Below are 16,962 nucleotides of genomic sequence, written 5' to 3' on the forward strand. Positions count from 1 at the left end.
TAGAGGAGATGGATGTATCTATCTGTCTGAGGGCCTCACATGCCATGTCACATCATGCTATGTATGCAATCACGTTATCAAAATACAGTGCCAACAACTTGTGATTTTTCTCTATTCTATGAATTGTTACCGACCAAAGACGGAGTGTGATGCGATCTCAAGACATGGCTCATGCAAGGTTAAAGTGGCTGTACCCGTACGGACTGGGCTGAGTCCGACGGACAACTTGTATTACATGGTTCTGCGTATTGGCTGTTATGTGTGGGCTGACTTTGGGTGACATTTCCTTGGGTGGCAGGGAGTTTGCACTAACAATGGAGACTTTTCCTGCATGATATTGCACTGCCGCAGCCCTCATCTCTGCTAGAGTTATTACTGGTACAGGGAGGCATTCATTCCCTCAGCAACCCAGCCCTCCTTGACACTGTATGTCATACCGACCTGGGTTTGAAGATGACGATGCTAAGATATGCTGTGCTATGCAATTCAATGATTGTTTCTGGTTGCATTCGTCACATCCATATTGACGGCCTCCCACGAATCTCCAGCACAGCCATGGATTGAACCCGGCATTTCTTACAGTGCCGCTTATGGGTGGGTAGATTGCTCTCAAGGCTGATCGGGTTCATCCACACAGTATCTGCGTTGCAGCAACTAGCGGGCAGACAGGCAGGTAGCTTTCCACACAACGTTATCCAAACCTAAAGCTAAGGACGTTAGAGGCGGGATGCGGCGTCCCGTCTCTGTGGTTCTCTCCACCCGCCAACTGTGCAGTCACTGTCTGTCATGTCAGTCTAGCATGTACCTGTAGTGTAGCCTTGGCTTGAACTGTATCTGATTCTATTGTCTGCTAAGGGGTTTTCCTCTCTTTATCTTTGAGTCTTGGCCTACTGCGTCATGATACCAGATTCGGCATTCATCGTCGTCTTCTGTTGCAAAAGACAAGACAAGGTGAGACAACCTGGACAGTCCAGAAACCAAGAAAAAAAACCCTCTCCCAATTGAGACCATTTAGTCTAGCAGCACCTTTAGAGCCACAAGACTCCACCATCAGTTATCGGGCACCCCAGAAAAAAAACGCCTAAACCCCTGGAATACTGCGCTCGGGGCTGCCCACCCTTGAACTCAGGCTAGGTACTCGAGGAACCTAAGAAAGCCTGGGCTGGGGCGGGCAGTTCGCCCTCTGTGTGAAGGTACGGAGCACCTAGACTGGACCAGACCTATGGAGACCTACCTGGATTATCTTGGCCCACACCCTGCCTGGGCTGTTTCAGCACTACTAACTCGACTTGCCCATCTGGTTCAAGCTGACATCCATTTTCTTTCTTTAACGCTTGGGCTCTCTTCTTCTCTCCATTCGTTTTGTTCCGTCTCATTTCTCTCTTCTTATCAACATCCATTCTCATCCTTATTAATTAACAACCCCCGGTCTGACCGTTTTCAGCCATCAGTGAATCAATCTTCGCAATCGCGTCGACGTCTCTCGCTACTCTTCCATTTCCATCAGCTCGCGACTCCTTTTCTGTCGGATTCGATTTTCGCATACGCTTTATCTATCAAGTCAACAACTCATTTCCGTAACAGCGCCCGCGTGAGCTACTGTGCCTTAATTTGGACATACGACCGCCCCGACCGAAACCACCGCGTCGCTATCGCATCTGACTAAAAGTTGTTCCCATCAACCATCGTCCGTCGAGCGATATCGACGAGCGTTTTCATTTCTTCTTCGACTTATTTCACTGTGACTCCAGGGCTGGAGTCTCTTCTATGTCGGTCATGACTACTCGATTGGACTCTCGCAAATCGCTTCTAGGGGCGGACAACGGCTACGGATACGGCCACTCATACAACAACTCATACGACAACAGCTACGCTCCATCTCCTGTTCCATCGCCACAGCCTATTCCTCAGCCTCCCGCATTCCAGGCCGCCGTTGAGCCAACATACAACCAAGGTTTCGCTTACCGGGAAGGACTTACTCCTTCAGTTCCTTCACAAAGTATGAAGAACGGCAAGATCGATTTCATGAAGAGCCGATGGCCGGCTTGCTTCATGGCTGTTTCTCTCCTGCAGGCCATCCTCTGTATCTGCTTTGAAGCGTATGCAGCCTCCGACACCTAATTATTACGATCATGTTGCTAACCCTTCATTTAGATACATCTTTGGCAAATTCCAGGTCAACCTTGGCACTCACAACCCCGATCCCGAAGTTCAGTCTCAGTACAAGACTATCCCTACCTTCTTGACGCTCTTTATTTTCGGATTTCTCTACACTCTCGTTGTCGTTTGGGATGCTCTCCGCCAAAAGAACACCATTCAAATCATTGGTGTCTGCTTTTCCAACCTCGCCCTCATGGTTTATACCACCATCCAAGTCGATCAAATCAAAGAGGCTTTTGATATTCTCGGTGAACACAGCGCCCTCCGACCTGAAATGCCTGCCACAGAACTCTGGCACGATGTGAAGCCTTACCTTGTGGCTATCCCCGCCATCATTGCCCTTGCTACCCTTGTCATGGGCTTTCTTTCTTGGAAGATCTACCAAGAGTATGCTTGGGATATTCTCAAGAACATTGGTGCTGATTATCGCATGAAGAAACGATTCCTTCACTACCAGGTATGTCTTTGTCTTACTCGTATCCCATTGAACCATCTCTAACTCTGTCATAGATTTACATTGCTCTGCTCAAGTTCGATTTCTTCTTCTTCCTCGGCTTCATCGTTCAGTTCGTTGTCGTTGTCGCCGACAAGGATGATCCCGAATTCGCCCTTACCATCGTCACCATTCCCATCACCATCTTGATTCTTCTTGCCGCTGCTTTCTTCACCCGTCGCGAGAACAAGGCCGGCATGATTGCAATCGTCGTTCTCTACCTCGGAGGTCTCAGCTACTTCATCTTCAAGCTGGTTCGAATTTACCAGCCCGGACACAAGCAAAACTACGAAGCCGTTCGCCGATCATTGACCGCATTCGCTGTCATCACCATTCTCCTCATCATTCTCACTATTATCAACGCCATCGTGTGCATGCTCAACTTTGGCAAGGGACTCAAGCCTCACCTCCAGGCTTTGTCTCGCAAGCGCAAGGTCGAGGAGAAGCCCGACGTCAACTCCATCAACATGCAAGATGTCAAGCCCCAGATTCCCAGCCGCATGACCATCGATTAAGCGGCCATTAGCAAGTCGCGCGGTTCCCCACAAGCATTTCGGGAGCACCGCTGTACAAAGACACGAATTTACGAAAGGATACAAAAAAATTCCCCTTTTCAATGGCACCAGTCACATAGGGCAGGCTCGGAATGGACGGTGACCAAACGGTGCGGCGTCAACAGAAGGCGACGAGATGATATCCCTTGGTGTCGGAAGCTTGCTTGGACTTTTTTATCATTTTTATATTTCTATTTGATTTGGTTGTTTTTTGTTTCCTATGTTAGACCCAACCATTTTAGGCGTTCAATGCTCCACATGGAATGAGATCCAGGAGCCAATATCTAGTTCCTTTGTTGTTACTTTTTACTTTGTCCCTCGGTCGGCTGGGTTGTGGAATTTCATGTCCAGATACTCCATGATCAGTTAAAAAAATAAAAAATAGGAAACTCACAATACGTCCACGTCCAGATGAACGCATGCACAATCTAGTGAAATCTTGAATTTTGAATCATGATCAAGTGCATGATGAAAATGTGAAACCCCGAAGATTCAAACTTAACACAGGTTTCAACTTTGTGAAGCACGACTCGAGACAATAACGTATTCACAACGCTAGGTGTTTCATAACTTTGGCTGGATAATGATCGGCGTGTCTACTGTGTATGAAGCGGGCTGATTATCCCAACAAATACTACAAACAAGAACAAAACAAAAGACCAAACGCCCGCTGTTCATTTCTAACTTCGAATCAAAGTCCAAACGTCATGTCCTAGTTGTGTGCATCAAACCCTAGCGAATGTCCGGCCATTCGTCCCAATAAACGCATGAGGAACGGAAAGCTTCGTTTGAACGTAGAGTCGATCCCCTCATAACCTGATTTTAGTGGCATCCTTGGGGTGACCTTCTGTCGGGCAGTACGGGCATTTATACCGTGCTGCCTTGATGATATTTTGTAGAGATTCGCGGCAAATGACGTGTCCGCAGCCCAACATCATTGGCGGATTGTCCTGTGTCGTCTGCTCTTTGCTGACGGGACAAACGAAAATGGGGTGGTAGATCATGGACTCGGGCAGTGGCGTCTCAAAGGCCAACTCGTTCTCTGTTGTCCATTCCGTCTTCTTCTCCTTCATATATGTAGTGTACTTGATAAGGCGCGGCAGGGCAATCGAACCCGCTGTGACGGCAACGTAGAGAGGTGACTCAGCTGACAGACCAAGGAGGGAGCAGAACTCGCGTGTGAATGACATGGCCACGTCTTCAAAGGCTGAATCAGTTTCAAATATGTGCCTGTATGGGGAGCCAGCGAGGTTAGATGCGTACGCCATCGCGCAGCAAAGCTGTTGGATTTCTGGGAGATGACGGCCTTGGAAGCGGGTGAAGTGCTGACGAGCATAGTTCAAGGCGCCTCCAAGTCCGTTTCTAGCGGGGTCATCGGGCAGACCGTTGACTGATGGACCCTTGAACAGCCAAACGTACTGAAGCTTAATGAGCTCAAATTCAAGAGTGCTGCCCTTTGCCTCCAATTGGGTGCTGTTCATGTTGGCCCAGTTGATAGCGGGTATAAGGTCGTGTGTTTTGACTGCTGATAGAATGTAGTACATTTCGGAAAACTTCCTCTGGAGGTCCTCAGAATGTAGACCTTCCAATTCGTCATCCGTATCCTCTTCATCATTACCGTCGTCCATATCGTCGTCGCCATCTTCGTCTGTACGCGGAACCGAGTGCATTTCGCGATGCGGAGGGTGGTCAGTAGCCTCCTTCAGGAAAGTCGATGCAACGGAGAATTGTCCCTCTCGTAGTAGATGCATGGCTATCGCTCTGTTAATAAGTCCCGGGTGATCGGCCATTGCGTCCGTCTCCATGGGTAGTTCTCGGTGAGGTAGAGCCTAGTTATCGTCAGATGCCATCTCAGATATGTAATCGAACAGTATGAGCACGAACCTTGTCAAGAGCCTTTCCGAAACCCTTTTGTGCCTTTGTCACATCCTTCAGGTCCGTTGTAATACGTTCAAAGCTCGCTTTGACCGGATTTTGGAGTGTGGTCATGACCATGGTAGCTCTATCTGGGTCTGTTCATAGATTAGATAGAGGACCTCGCTGTTCGAATGTGGTCTACGCACCCTGTGCTATCTGGTCCCGAGCTTTGGTGAGAAGATCTATGACATTGTCTACATCAAAGATCGCCGTCTTAAGGGTCTTGTTCCTCATGCGCGCCAGCTCAACCATGAGCTGTGCAAAGGGCGAGCCACGATCGTTATCGGTCGCCATGACGGTGAGTTTATGCGGGGGTTTATATTGGTCGAGTGAAATATACGGTTGTAGTACGCTTAGTTTGAGTCAAATACTGGAATGTACCAAGAAGGCATCTGCAGAATTCAAGAGTTAAGATATGTGTTGGTGATCTGGCAAAAGACGTGTCTGGATGAACGTCCGATGTCGTTGAAGGTATGGAGCTTGATAATGACGGGGGAATGGCTAGACTTGCATGATACTAAGCCGGGATAACGCATGCGCAGCTTGTTATCGATACGTTATCGATAAGTTCGACACCGATGTCGCTAGACGATTCAAGTAAAGGAGATGATGAACTTAGTTTAATTAAGCCAGTGATTCGCCCATTATGATGATCTTCACTTTACAAACTATATTCACATTTCCTGAGCATCACACTCACTCTGGATACCTGCATTACATACAGGGCACCTTCATCCAGCTCTTGTAACAACAGATACCTGCCAAATACGACCTGCGCCGAATAACCCCAGTCTTCCCCCAGGGGTTCACGTGGGGCCTACTTGAATTAGCTGCCCCGCATATAGCTTGGAACGGAAAGTCTTGGTCTACGTCGCAAAGATACTTTAAGTAAGGTACCGAAAGCTAAGCTGGAAGCTATTGCATCACATGAAGGCCCTGTAACTATACCTATACACAGTACTGGAAAGGCCTCCCAAGACACCGACACCGCGAGACCGCTCTTTAAGAGACAACCTCTTGCTCTTACTCACCACGGGTGAGGATGAAGCACGGGACTGCCTCTAAACACCACAGGGGTCGATGACGATACTATGGCTTTCAGATTTCCAGATCCGCGACTACGAGTCGACGACGAATTCTTGACCGGCACCACCGTCAAAGGGCCTGTCGCCCGTACAACGACCACTTCAAACTCTAGCACCACACGAGAAAGTCCTCCAAATGGAATCTTGCCGATAGAAGTATCCGCATACAACGAAGCTACAGACGCCCAACCCGTCCCATCACCGAAGCGCAAAAACATAGTGTTTGCGGACCCTTTCGCTTTTCGGTAGGTTGCCATTGAGCCAGCCCTCTACAACAAATCATATTGCTAACACTGTGACAACAGATATCTCGAAGAAGGTAGCAATGTTGTCGTCGTCGAGCGTCGAGGTGTTTTACGCGGATACGAGTCCTATTTAGTCGAGCAATGGGCGTGCTCTCGAAAACCACCGACACTATTGATCGTCACCTATACTGGAGATGAGAAGCATTCAGTTGTTGTCAACGTACTCTCTGTACCTGTGGACGAGAACCTCTGGCCCCCGAGATTAAAATTCTATTTCGACCAGCTACAAGATTCCCATGCGCGACCGAAGGATACCGAGCTAGGAGAGCTCATGGTGACGAATCTGAGCAATTTCCCTTCGGCTCTCACCGTAATTATGGTTCCTGAGGGTGATATCAGGAAATACCGCTCATCTTTCATCGTCAACGAGGATTTGAAACGGCTGGGGTGTTCTGGACGATCAGGAATGACTCTTTCGGATCCCACTGAAGCAACACAACTCAAGTTTCTACAGCTTTACAAGACCAGTGACCGAGTGCCTGTTGCGCAGGCTGTTGTTGAGCTCATCAAACTATGCCAAGTCACCTTATATATGTTTGACAAACTAGGCCACCAATACATCGATGGGTTGCTTTGCGACAAAACAGAGATGGCCATCAACAACTGGTGGATCGAGGTCGGTGCTGAGCACTACAACTTCGAGCCTACCGATGGTATATTGGGTCCGAGTACAGTCGCTGCCCTGCTGGGAATGTTTATGGGTGTCCGAAATCGGCTACATTGGTACGGTGAGCCTGTATCAAAAGACGTATTCGACCTTGAAAGCACAAAGCGCGGTATTGGTCATTTTCAAAAGGCACAGAAACTCGAAAAAACAAGAAGACTGGACCGCCAAACCCTTCTCAAGCTCTATGCTGTATCTGCAAAGGCTGCTGCTGGAGAGAGCTGGGGTGTGCAAAGGGCTGTCAAATCCACCCTCACAGAAGTAGGAGGCAAAAGGGGTGAGCTTGTCATGGGCATGGTATCGGGGAAAGACAAAGGAGGGCTTGCCGATATTGAAACACTTGACATCGGTACTTTTGCAAGCCTTGCATATGGCGAACGAGCCAAATGGCTTTGGCATGGTAAACCTCGAAGAAGTCCGGCTGAGATACCCAACCACAGTCCGGAACTGAACAAGACGGTGCCCTGGAAAGAGGACGAGTCAAATCCAAACCCCAAACGAGTGTACTCCGCACCTGCAGAGACGGAGCTGGACCCAAAGCGGCTCGAAGACACCACCGACGTCTATGTAGCGCATCCCTCTGGGTCTGCCGTCAGTATCCCTGATGGGTCGGGTGATAAAGAGGCTTCAAAGAAGAACGTGTTTAAGAGCGTTGCTGGGAAAATGAGTGATGCCAGATCTGGTTTCGGCCGCATAAAGGACGTTGTCGGGGGAGGCTTACGTGGTCACGCCAATCGCCCTTCAGTCTCGACTAAAGATGACTTTGCAGGATCTGATCCCAGAACCTCCAGCTCGGGACTCACTACGAGTTTGGCGCAGCCCCCAGCACCTACACAGGGAGTAGGTCGGGCGTTTACGTGGAATAATAAACCACAGGAATATCTAGCTGCGATAAAACGAGCAGACGCGGAAGGAGTTTCAACTTTCCCTCAGCTTTCACATTTTGCATCTACTTCAACGGTTGATATCAAGGCAGCCTCAGCTCCTATCGATCCCCAGAAGCGCGAAATGGAAGGCGACTTGTTTGATCTGGGCATCAAAGTCCGGAAAGGTATCCTGTCGAAGGCGCCTTCGGCTGTTGGGTCTTTAGTGGATGAGAGTGACCTCCAAGGACCATTCTTGGAAGCAGAACTCAAAGACAATATCTCCAAGAAGAGGCTTTCGCGCAGACACAGTATCCAGCTATCACATTGCCCAACCAAGCGTGTGCTCAATGAAAACCGCTGGCCACGAAGAATGTCGTTCAGTGACGCTGAAGAGGCTGTATTGGAGTGGGAACAGTTGATCGATGTCACCGACGCCACGGACGATCTTTCTACCCTTGAAGCTTTCAATTATCTAGCCCACCACTTCCACCAGTGCATGGAAGAGATGAAGAATGGTATGGGGCCGTGGGTCTGTGAGAAAATCAAGGCGATTGAGCTTCTTGATGACCGCTTCGCCAAGGATAAGGAGGAACTCCATGCCCTCTATTACCAGCTAAACGAGGCATGTCAGCGCATGCGCATTAGTTCTCATGAGCTTCTGGCAGAAGAACGGTCTCACCTTACAGAAGGCCTCAAGGAGGTCGAGGTTCTCATCGCTCGTCTTGACTACGAGATCAATGCATTACTACAGAAAGTTGTCGATGTTGAAGACGGCATTGTTACGTTTGAGAGGCAAGTTGAGGAAATGGAGAAGCGGGCTAAAGATCTCAAGATCCATCTTGAGACCGAAGGCTGGTTTCACTGGCTGTTTAGGACAATCACCGGAATCGGAACAGGACCAGATATTACCCGGTCATCTTAATCAAGGAATTGGCCAAGACTTAGAATGTTTGTCTTGGGTTGTGCATTTCAAGCATGGTTTGTTAGCACGGAGTTTTTGGACACTGATATCATGCTATATAAAGCATTGCTCACACAGGAAAGAAAGTATTCATTTGTTTGGGATCTCATAGAAGAAACATAATCTAGTTGTTTCATTCATAGTCGAGGTGTTATTTCTGGTTCAGACACACATCCATAGAGTATATTATACAGTGACACCTCTGTTGCGTCCGCTCGTCATCAATTCATGATCTAAGCGCCAGATATCCGAACCAAATCGAATTGTCTAGTCGTCCTTCACTAGATGGCTCTCCAATAGTCGTACAAAGTTTCTCCGATCGCCCCTCCGATTCGATATCCTTCCCTCTCCTCTAAGCGGTTTGTTCCAGCTGTGGTGGAGGGACAGCTATTTCACTCATTGCGCTTAGAACATGCCGCCGCCGCCCTGCTGGCCACCGAGGGCCTGGCCCTGCTGCTGCATGATCTCGCTGACCTTCATCGATGTGTCGAGGAACTTGGCTGTGCAACGGTCGAGGCAGACAGACTCGCCCTTGTTGAGCTCGCCCTCGCGGTAGTCGTTGGGAACGCACTTCTTCTGGCAAGACTGCTGGAGACTAAGGGATGCATTATTAGCCTCGATGGGTTTCCCTTCATATTGTCTTCCTGGAAGCTAGCTACATACCGGTTGTAGGTGTCGGCCATCATGCGCATCTCACTCTCAACGGCAGCAATCTTTTGCTCCGAGGTAGGCTGAGGTCGACCCATTCCGAGAAAGCTCATTTTGGCGGTGTTTTGGGGGGTTGTTATTTGGTGTGATTTGGATTTAGAGATAGTTATTGCAGTGGTTGAAAGCTAGGCACGATATGACGGCGTTCCCAAATCCTTGGTTGGACAATGGGAAAATTTCCACTTATCGCGATTGGATGATTATGTAAGGCGGCATCTGACTACCCTGTACTACTAAGGTATGCCGCGATCAAAGACTTCGTGGGCTCATGGGTCCTAGATAATTGCGAATTAATTCTAATTCTTATACTCAGAGAGTTTTAACTTGAGTTTACATGGTTACTGGTTTATGTCTTTGTGAAGACGGCATTACGGTGTGTTGATTTCACTGTAACTCTAGCCGTACAGATATGTTTGTCAAATATCCACCCTGGAACTTAAAGGCTTACACTATCAAGACATTGGTTATGTAACCCTATTTATTAATATGCGCTATTGGTATCATTTTTTTGCTACTATTTAGTTTTTGAACGTGATGTTCTTTGTTCGAGTCCACTCCTCAAGACCAGCAGACGTGCCAAAGCGGCCGTATCCACTCGACTTGGCTCCTCCATGAGGCAAACCACTCTCGTCGTGAACGCTCATGTTGTTGATATGAACCGCACCTGACTCGATCTCGCGGGCAATGCGAAGACCTCGCTGAAGGTCAGAGGTAAACACAGCAGAGCTCAGACCGTACTCTGTGTCGTTGGCGATCTTGATGGCCTCCTCCTCAGTCTCGATAGAGATAAGAGAGACAGTAGGGCCAAATGACTCTGTCTTGTAGATGTCCATCTCGGCGGTGACATCTCTGACAACAATCGGTCGCATACGAGTGTTGCTGACCTCCTTAGCATCGACGTCGCCATGAGCCAAGGAAGCACCCTTGGCGATGGCATCCTTAATCAATGCCTTGTTCTTCTCAACTGGCGCTGATGCAACAAGGATAGGAGCGTCGGCTGCGGATGAGAAGACCTGGTCGATAGTAGCTGAAAGCTTCTTCTCGAACTCGTCCTTGATGTTCTTGTGCACCAAGATTCTCTCTGTGGACATGCAGACTTGGCCAGAGTTGATGAAGGCTCCGAGCGTGCACTGCAGAGCGGCGAGGTCAAGGTCGGCATCCTCCCAGACAATGGCGGGAGCCTTGCCACCCAGCTCTAGGATAACAGGCTTTAGGTTCTCACCTGCAATCTTGCCAATGAGCCGACCAACTGGGGTGCTACCGGTGAAGTTGATCTTCTTGACTTGAGGGTGCTCAATTAGGGCTGTCGTGACAGATGCAGCGTTGGCTCGCTCATGGTAGATAACGTTGAGAACACCATCGGGGAACCCTGCCTCCCTGAAGATGTCGCCAATTGCCCAAAATGTTCGAGGGCAAGTCTCGCTAGCCTTGAAAACAACTGTGTTTCCAGCAGCAATAGGGAAGAGAACGGATCTTGTGCCTAGGATATACGGAGCATTCCTGGAGAACATATGAGTAGGTGTTTCGAGGCTTGATGGAGGAGAATGACTTACCAAGGGGCAATGGCTACAACGACACCATATGGCTCTCTCAAGACGAGAGCGGTTGTGTTGGGATCCGCGACAGTGGGAATTGAACCCTCAATTGTTCCTACACGACCAGCAATTTCCTTGATGTGGCTGATACCAGTGTTGACATCAAAGCTGGCCCATGCAGCATCACTGCCGCACTCTGTCATGGCGTACCCGCGCAGCTCCTCTTGCCGCCTTTCCATGATCTCAGCAACCTTGAGGAGGAGATCGCGACGCTCCGAAGGTCTTGTCTTGCGCCACGACTTGAAAGCCTCAGCAGCAGCATCTACTGCAGAGTTGGCATCCTTGACGTCGGCGCTGCTGTAACGGTGAGTAACCTCGCCGTTTACGGGAGAAACAACATCGGCGGTGGTTTCGCTGACATGGTCACTGCCGTTGATGAGGAAAGGCACGGTGTGGAGTTTGGCCGACATGATGAAGATGATATATCAAACTTGCTGGGATAGTTTGGAGTATGTAGAGAGAGTTGCTGATGGGCAATTGAGGAGTTTAAATAGCCACAGATACAAACAGTGCTCGGGAACTACCCGTCAAGTACTTGGGCAACGTACTATACCCAGTACATAGATATGGTAGTATTACTCTGTTTAATATTCGGATCGCCTCTTCCTCCCCACCCAAGATATGTGAGCGCTCTTCGGCCCCGCATAGTGAAAGTGGGCGATCCGTGGAATGGACGAGGGGATTGGTTACTGCGATGATGTTCGGCAGTTTGACCGGGTAACTGGGTTAGGATAGGATAGTGTCATTTGACAGTAAACGGAGACTACCGTATATTCGACGACTTAGGCGCCTTGCCACTACGGGTAAGGGGACTTGACTACCCGATGATGCCCCGGATGGACGAGCAAATTAATGACAGCTTCACTTCTATCTGTCATTAAGGTTAAATAATACATGGAAGGGATTGATAGGATCGTCGAATATGCTGGAAATATACGGTATGGATAGACGGACTAAGGTAGGTAGTCAAGTCCGAAGCTTGACTAGCGTAGGATTTGAGTACTGGAGCCAGACTTATCCCCAACTTTTTGGTAGATTTGGGGTCAAAGGCTAATGGATAGATGTCGAATCGGGGTCCAGTGCAGATAAGAGCTTCGGATATAGGCGGTCAACAGGAAGGTTCTGAATAATTCGTGCCATTTGACAAGCATTGTCTGTTTCGCATGTGAACAACATCGATCGACTGGTCCACCAAGCCGGAGTAGTTACGTGATAGATCGGGTCCATATATGTACATAGTATGTGCACATGTACAAGATTAGGCTTGCAAAGATGTGACTGCCAGACAATAAAGGAGGGATCAAGTGTTGCTGTACCGTACTTGACAGGTACATCTCGAGCGCTAAAAGGCTTTTTAGGATTGTTGCATTGACCTTGGGTCCAGGAAAGGCTGAGCGACATCGGTGGTACGAATGTGAAGTGTACCTGGAGGCACGAGTGTCAGAAAGACCCGATATCAATATGTTCACTCCACGAATCCTCACCGATATCTGGCATTGATCCTGGATTTGCTAAGTGGACCTCTGATTTGAGTCGTGGACAATGAACAGTTTGCCCAAGGCGTTGAGGAGCAGGCTTGAGTTGGCGTGCAATAGCCGGCCGGGTCTTTTCTGACTCTGACATGACGAGGAATCGTATCAAGAAAACTTGCAATTATTATTGTCGTGGGAAGTCTGGGCAAGCTAACTGACAAGTCGGATTTCGATGTTTCCTTGGTTATGCTTGAAGAAGAAGTGGGCTGTTAAGCAGTGCTTTTCTATTGTGCAATAATAAGGTTGCTTTTATGCCTTACTTTATATGACTCTTGACGCAGGGAAGCGAAAGGCAAAATTGCCATTAAAGTTGTACCAACCGCGAAATTGTCGTGGGAAGGATTGAAGTTGTTATAAGACAAAGCGGGCTGACATATTCAAGAAGGTTATTGACTTGAGATAGGATGATGATTGGCGTAGCAGGCGGCTTGTCTCAGATCTCTACATGCTGTCTTAGTAATGGACTAATAAACTGGAACCATGCATATTGAGCCGCATAGGGTCCAGAACAACAGTTTAAACTTTGTTATTTTCTTCAAGTCAAACTTGGGTGCATTTCGAGTCTTTTGAATAGGTACATGGCCTCATTTTGACTGAGACCAAAGATACATATTCGCATACTAGATCCAGAGACGATCTATTATTAAACTAGACCTTTCTCGATATACCTACTACATATATAATACATCCAAACAAACATTTATTCTAGTATCTATACTACCTACCTACTACCTATCCTTTCACAAGTTGTTTGATCGTGCCTTCCATCCTGCTATAGTAGGCAGGTGCCGCCTCGGTAGACATGAAGCATCACGTGAACTGTCAACTCAATCCACCAATCAGCACTAGCACTCTCTTTGCCCCACTTTCAACGGTGGTTTTCCCCGCTTCCATCAGCTCAGGTCGTTCAGAAGTCGCCGCAAGAGGTAACAGTGGTCAAAGGGTACCGCGACTGTACCTTCCTAGTGAGAACAAGACGTTGAAAATTACTTGCAATTGGCCCCATGTACATTTGGTCTGGCCACTCACTCGATTGAGTCGCCTTTTTTCGCACGTTGAAACTGGTAAAAAAGCATTCTTCTCCCAAACAACCCAAACCCCTCTCCTCCGTAGTCGGCCATTACTCGCGCGCATTATCTTTTGCCAACACACGACGCGCCCACTCAGCGCCGCAACCGACCCGGAAATCGACATCAACACCAACACCGACACCGGCCGGTCAACCACCTCCGGCTACTTGCTTTTCGCTGTCCATCTCGGCTCCGGCGCATTCGCATATCGCTTCACCGCGTCCTCGGGACACCGTCCTTATGGACGCCTCGTCCATGATGGCGGCCAGTGGGGCCGCTTCCATGAGTCCTACCAGCCCTGTCAGCTCTCGTCACGGCCATGCCCACGGTAACAGCAATGGTATCAAGCGCAAGAGAAGTAGTGTGGCTGGCATTGACAGCAGCCCTGGCAGTGGCCTCGACGATCATGATGCTGAACAAGAGAAGAAGCGTCAGCCTGGCGTGAAAAGAGCCTGCAACGAGTGCCGTCAGCAAAAGGTGACTCAACACACTCCAGAAGTCATATAGTCCATTGTGCTAAACAAATTCTTCAAACAGCTACGATGCGATGTTGTGCAAGACCCCTTCCAAAGTTGTTCCCGATGTAACCGCCTCAAGCTTGAATGCAAGATTGAATCAAACTTCAAGCGAGTTGGCAAGAGATCGAAGCACGCTGAGATGGAGAAGGAGATTGATCGCCTGCGTCGCAACTTGGCTCGCGCAAAGTCGCAAGGCTTTACCCCAGAAGGCGCCGACGACGACATGGACTCTCCCGCTGCAGCGAGCAACCCGACATATACCCACACTCACACTCGAAATCCTTCCCTAATGGGCTCTGACGAAGCTGTGTCGTCCCTGCTACATCTCAAGCGTGGCGGCAATTACAACATGCCTCGATATTCGCATGAGTTGGAGAACGTTCAATTGACCGAAGATGATGTGAACAACCTGTTTAGCCAGTTCTTCCAATTTTACCATCCCATGCTACCATTCCTCAATCCTCGCCAGGCACCTGACCTCTTCTATCAACAGCATCCGCTCCTTTTCTGGTCCATTGTCTCGGTTGCCGCTCGACGCTTCAGTCCACCCAACGTCCCTGCACTGCTTAGCAACCTTTCAGGGCCTTTGACCCGATTTCTTTGGTCAACGATTGGGGAGGTTCCGAGCAATTACTACGTTGTCAAAGCCATGTGCCTGTTGTGCACCTGGCCACTACCCACGAGTACGACCTCGTCTGACCCTACACACATTTTGTGTGGAGTCATGATGAAGACAGCTACTGGTATCGGCCTCCATCGGCCCAATAACATACAAGACTTCTCTAGAGTGTCTGTTGAGTTGAACAAGGAACAACTCAGCGACCGTGTGACCACATGGGCGGTTTGCAATATTGTTGCGCAGTCCGTTGGAACCGGATACGGACAGCCAGCATCGACTCTCTACGACTGGACTCTGGCATCAAAGCTGGGAGAAGAGAGCGCCTTCCAACTGTCTCGAGAGCTGGAAGCTCGATTACAGATTGAGAGATTTTGTGATAAGGTCTCGAAGGAAATGTATAGTAATGCTAGTGATCCTCGCGGCGTTGCAGGCGACGAACACCGAGCAATGCTGATGCGTGTTTACCGTCGTGATTATGCCGAGCTGCATGCTTCCGTCTTGTCGCGAGAACTGGGACCTTTCGTCAACCTACATCTCAGGGCGGCGGCCCTTCACATGCGCTTGGCAGGTTTCTTCGATTCTAGTAAGACGCCGGGCTACATGGATGATCTGATGGGCCTTTGGCGGGCCACTACAAACTTCCTTGATGAAGTGCTTCAAGCAGACAAAGACACGACCCCCGGTGATGGAGGCGGGAATCTGCTTTTGCACTGCAGTAATTACATCGGACAGATGATGGTTGCCGCAGGATTTGCCCTCTTGAAGCTCATGAGATCTTTCTTTTCAAAGACGATTGACTTCCAGCGTGGCCGGTCGCTGTTCCATCAGACTATCCGAGCTATCCGCACCACCAGTGTCGTACATAACGACCTCCAGTGGCGATTGGCTGAACTTATGGTGCAGATGTGGAATGGCGCTCGACTCGACAACAACCAACACGTTTTTAACAGCAACGATGACTTACCGATACAGATGGACGACAGCTTGCAGCTCAAGGTTCGATGCCGACACAGCATGAGTTTGGTATTCGACTCCGTCTGGAGGTGGAGGGAGGACTTCCAGGCAATAGGGCGAGGTACCATAGATGGTAGGTTGACACCCCTTCTTCCTTTTGTTCCGGTGACGGCCCCGAGTAGAGCATGTCTTGATTTGTTTTGTGCAAGTATTGCAAACACTGCAGCAAGAATGCTAATACAGACAACAGCCGCCAAACAACCGACAAATCCAGATTCGGCTAATGAGTCTTCAGCATCATCAACACACATGGACAATACCCTCGTATCATCGCACACGCTTCCGCCCTCAAGCCTCCTCAACACAAACACCAATAATAACAACATCCCCACCACGAATGGCGCTCTGACCCCTGGTGCTACAGGAATTCCAGCCGTTTCCGCAGCTCATAACATGATGGCAGGCGTTAGCTATGGGGACACAACGAATTTCGACTTCTTCGATCCCCAGCACTGGATGCTGGACGGCCTTCTTGACTTTAACTACTCATTTGTGCCGGCACTGGAGGGCGCCTAGAATACGTGATCCAGCACGGCGGGACGGATGAGATGTTCACCAAAAGCGCAATGCGTATCTAAATCATGTTTCTTTGACACGGTGTAAGTTTTGACCTTGTAAAAGAGCATTACAGCCGCGACAAGAATCTTCATTGTGGGAGTTTGGCGCCTCTTTCCATTCACTGAACCAAGCGAGCCCGCCATCCTTGGCTAATACGAGGTCTGCACAATGGCAAGTCTGGGCTCCACGTTCACTTCTTATTATATCTTCATACTAGTTTCGTATTCTTTGACACGGTGATGGTTGAAGATTGTTCAGCGATGGGTACTTTACCTTGTTATTCCGTTGTGTCTTCAAACTTGTGCTTTCGTATTATTAATGGGATGGATCAATGGTGGACTAA

At 49.0% G+C, this 16,962-nt stretch overlaps 6 protein-coding genes across 6 annotated transcripts; 3 read left to right on the plus strand and 3 right to left on the minus strand.

Annotated features, from left to right (window-relative positions):
* The first annotated feature begins 1,316 nt into the window (after nt 1-1,316).
* On the plus strand, nt 1,317-3,617 carry FGSG_00714 (uncharacterized protein). The gene is made up of 3 exons (XM_011318118.1): nt 1,317-2,099; nt 2,155-2,617; nt 2,671-3,617. Exons 1-3 carry the CDS (start codon nt 1,768-1,770, stop codon nt 3,166-3,168), a joined length of 1,293 nt encoding a protein of 430 aa, XP_011316420.1. The 5' UTR covers nt 1,317-1,767; the 3' UTR covers nt 3,169-3,617.
* Nucleotides 3,618-4,016: 399 nt separating this feature from the next.
* FGSG_00715 (uncharacterized protein) lies at nt 4,017-5,418 on the minus strand (the record flags this gene model as incomplete). The annotated part of the gene is made up of 3 exons (XM_011318119.1): nt 4,017-5,036; nt 5,092-5,219; nt 5,271-5,418. 3 exons carry the CDS (start codon nt 5,416-5,418, stop codon nt 4,017-4,019), a joined length of 1,296 nt encoding a protein of 431 aa, XP_011316421.1.
* Nucleotides 5,419-6,215: 797 nt separating this feature from the next.
* Nucleotides 6,216-8,966, plus strand: FGSG_00716 (uncharacterized protein; the record flags this gene model as incomplete). The annotated part of the gene is made up of 2 exons (XM_011318120.1): nt 6,216-6,454; nt 6,515-8,966. 2 exons carry the CDS (start codon nt 6,216-6,218, stop codon nt 8,964-8,966), a joined length of 2,691 nt encoding a protein of 896 aa, XP_011316422.1.
* A 151-nt stretch (nt 8,967-9,117) lies between these two features.
* Nucleotides 9,118-9,839, minus strand: FGSG_00717 (import inner membrane translocase subunit TIM10). The gene is made up of 2 exons (XM_011318121.1): nt 9,669-9,839; nt 9,118-9,600 (listed from the first exon to the last, which is right to left on the minus strand). The coding sequence occupies exons 1-2, from the start codon at nt 9,764-9,766 to the stop codon at nt 9,411-9,413; spliced, it is 288 nt and encodes a 95-aa protein (XP_011316423.1). The 5' UTR covers nt 9,767-9,839; the 3' UTR covers nt 9,118-9,410.
* Nucleotides 9,840-10,133: 294 nt separating this feature from the next.
* Nucleotides 10,134-12,059, minus strand: FGSG_00718 (uncharacterized protein). Its single transcript, XM_011318122.1, has 2 exons — nt 11,267-12,059; nt 10,134-11,213 (listed from the first exon to the last, which is right to left on the minus strand). The coding sequence occupies exons 1-2, from the start codon at nt 11,716-11,718 to the stop codon at nt 10,232-10,234; spliced, it is 1,434 nt and encodes a 477-aa protein (XP_011316424.1). The 5' UTR covers nt 11,719-12,059; the 3' UTR covers nt 10,134-10,231.
* A 2,109-nt stretch (nt 12,060-14,168) lies between these two features.
* On the plus strand, nt 14,169-16,577 carry FGSG_00719 (uncharacterized protein; the record flags this gene model as incomplete). The annotated part of the gene is made up of 3 exons (XM_011318123.1): nt 14,169-14,387; nt 14,448-16,134; nt 16,252-16,577. The coding sequence occupies 3 exons, from the start codon at nt 14,169-14,171 to the stop codon at nt 16,575-16,577; spliced, it is 2,232 nt and encodes a 743-aa protein (XP_011316425.1).
* Between the last annotated feature and the right edge of the window lie 385 nt (nt 16,578-16,962).

This window comes from Fusarium graminearum, chromosome 1 (genome assembly GCF_000240135.3).
Source record: "Fusarium graminearum PH-1 chromosome 1, whole genome shotgun sequence".
Taxonomy (NCBI): Eukaryota; Fungi; Ascomycota; class Sordariomycetes; order Hypocreales; family Nectriaceae; genus Fusarium; species Fusarium graminearum.

Excerpts from the sequence above, each read along its gene's own strand:
- FGSG_00717 (XM_011318121.1), bottom strand. The coding sequence starts at position 9,766 with ATGAGCTTTCTCGGAATGGGTCGACCTCAGCCTACCTCGGAGCAAAAG. Across the intron at positions 9,601-9,668 it reads ATGGCCGACACCTACAACCG|TCTCCAGCAGTCTTGCCAGA; the intron begins GTATGTAGCTAG and ends TGCATCCCTTAG.
- FGSG_00718 (XM_011318122.1), bottom strand. The coding sequence starts at position 11,718 with ATGTCGGCCAAACTCCACACCGTGCCTTTCCTCATCAACGGCAGTGAC. Across the intron at positions 11,214-11,266 it reads GTTGTAGCCATTGCCCCTTG|GAATGCTCCGTATATCCTAG; the intron begins GTAAGTCATTCT and ends TATGTTCTCCAG.
- FGSG_00714 (XM_011318118.1), top strand. The coding sequence starts at position 1,768 with ATGTCGGTCATGACTACTCGATTGGACTCTCGCAAATCGCTTCTAGGG. Across the intron at positions 2,100-2,154 it reads CTCTGTATCTGCTTTGAAGC|ATACATCTTTGGCAAATTCC; the intron begins GTATGCAGCCTC and ends CCCTTCATTTAG. Across the intron at positions 2,618-2,670 it reads AACGATTCCTTCACTACCAG|ATTTACATTGCTCTGCTCAA; the intron begins GTATGTCTTTGT and ends ACTCTGTCATAG.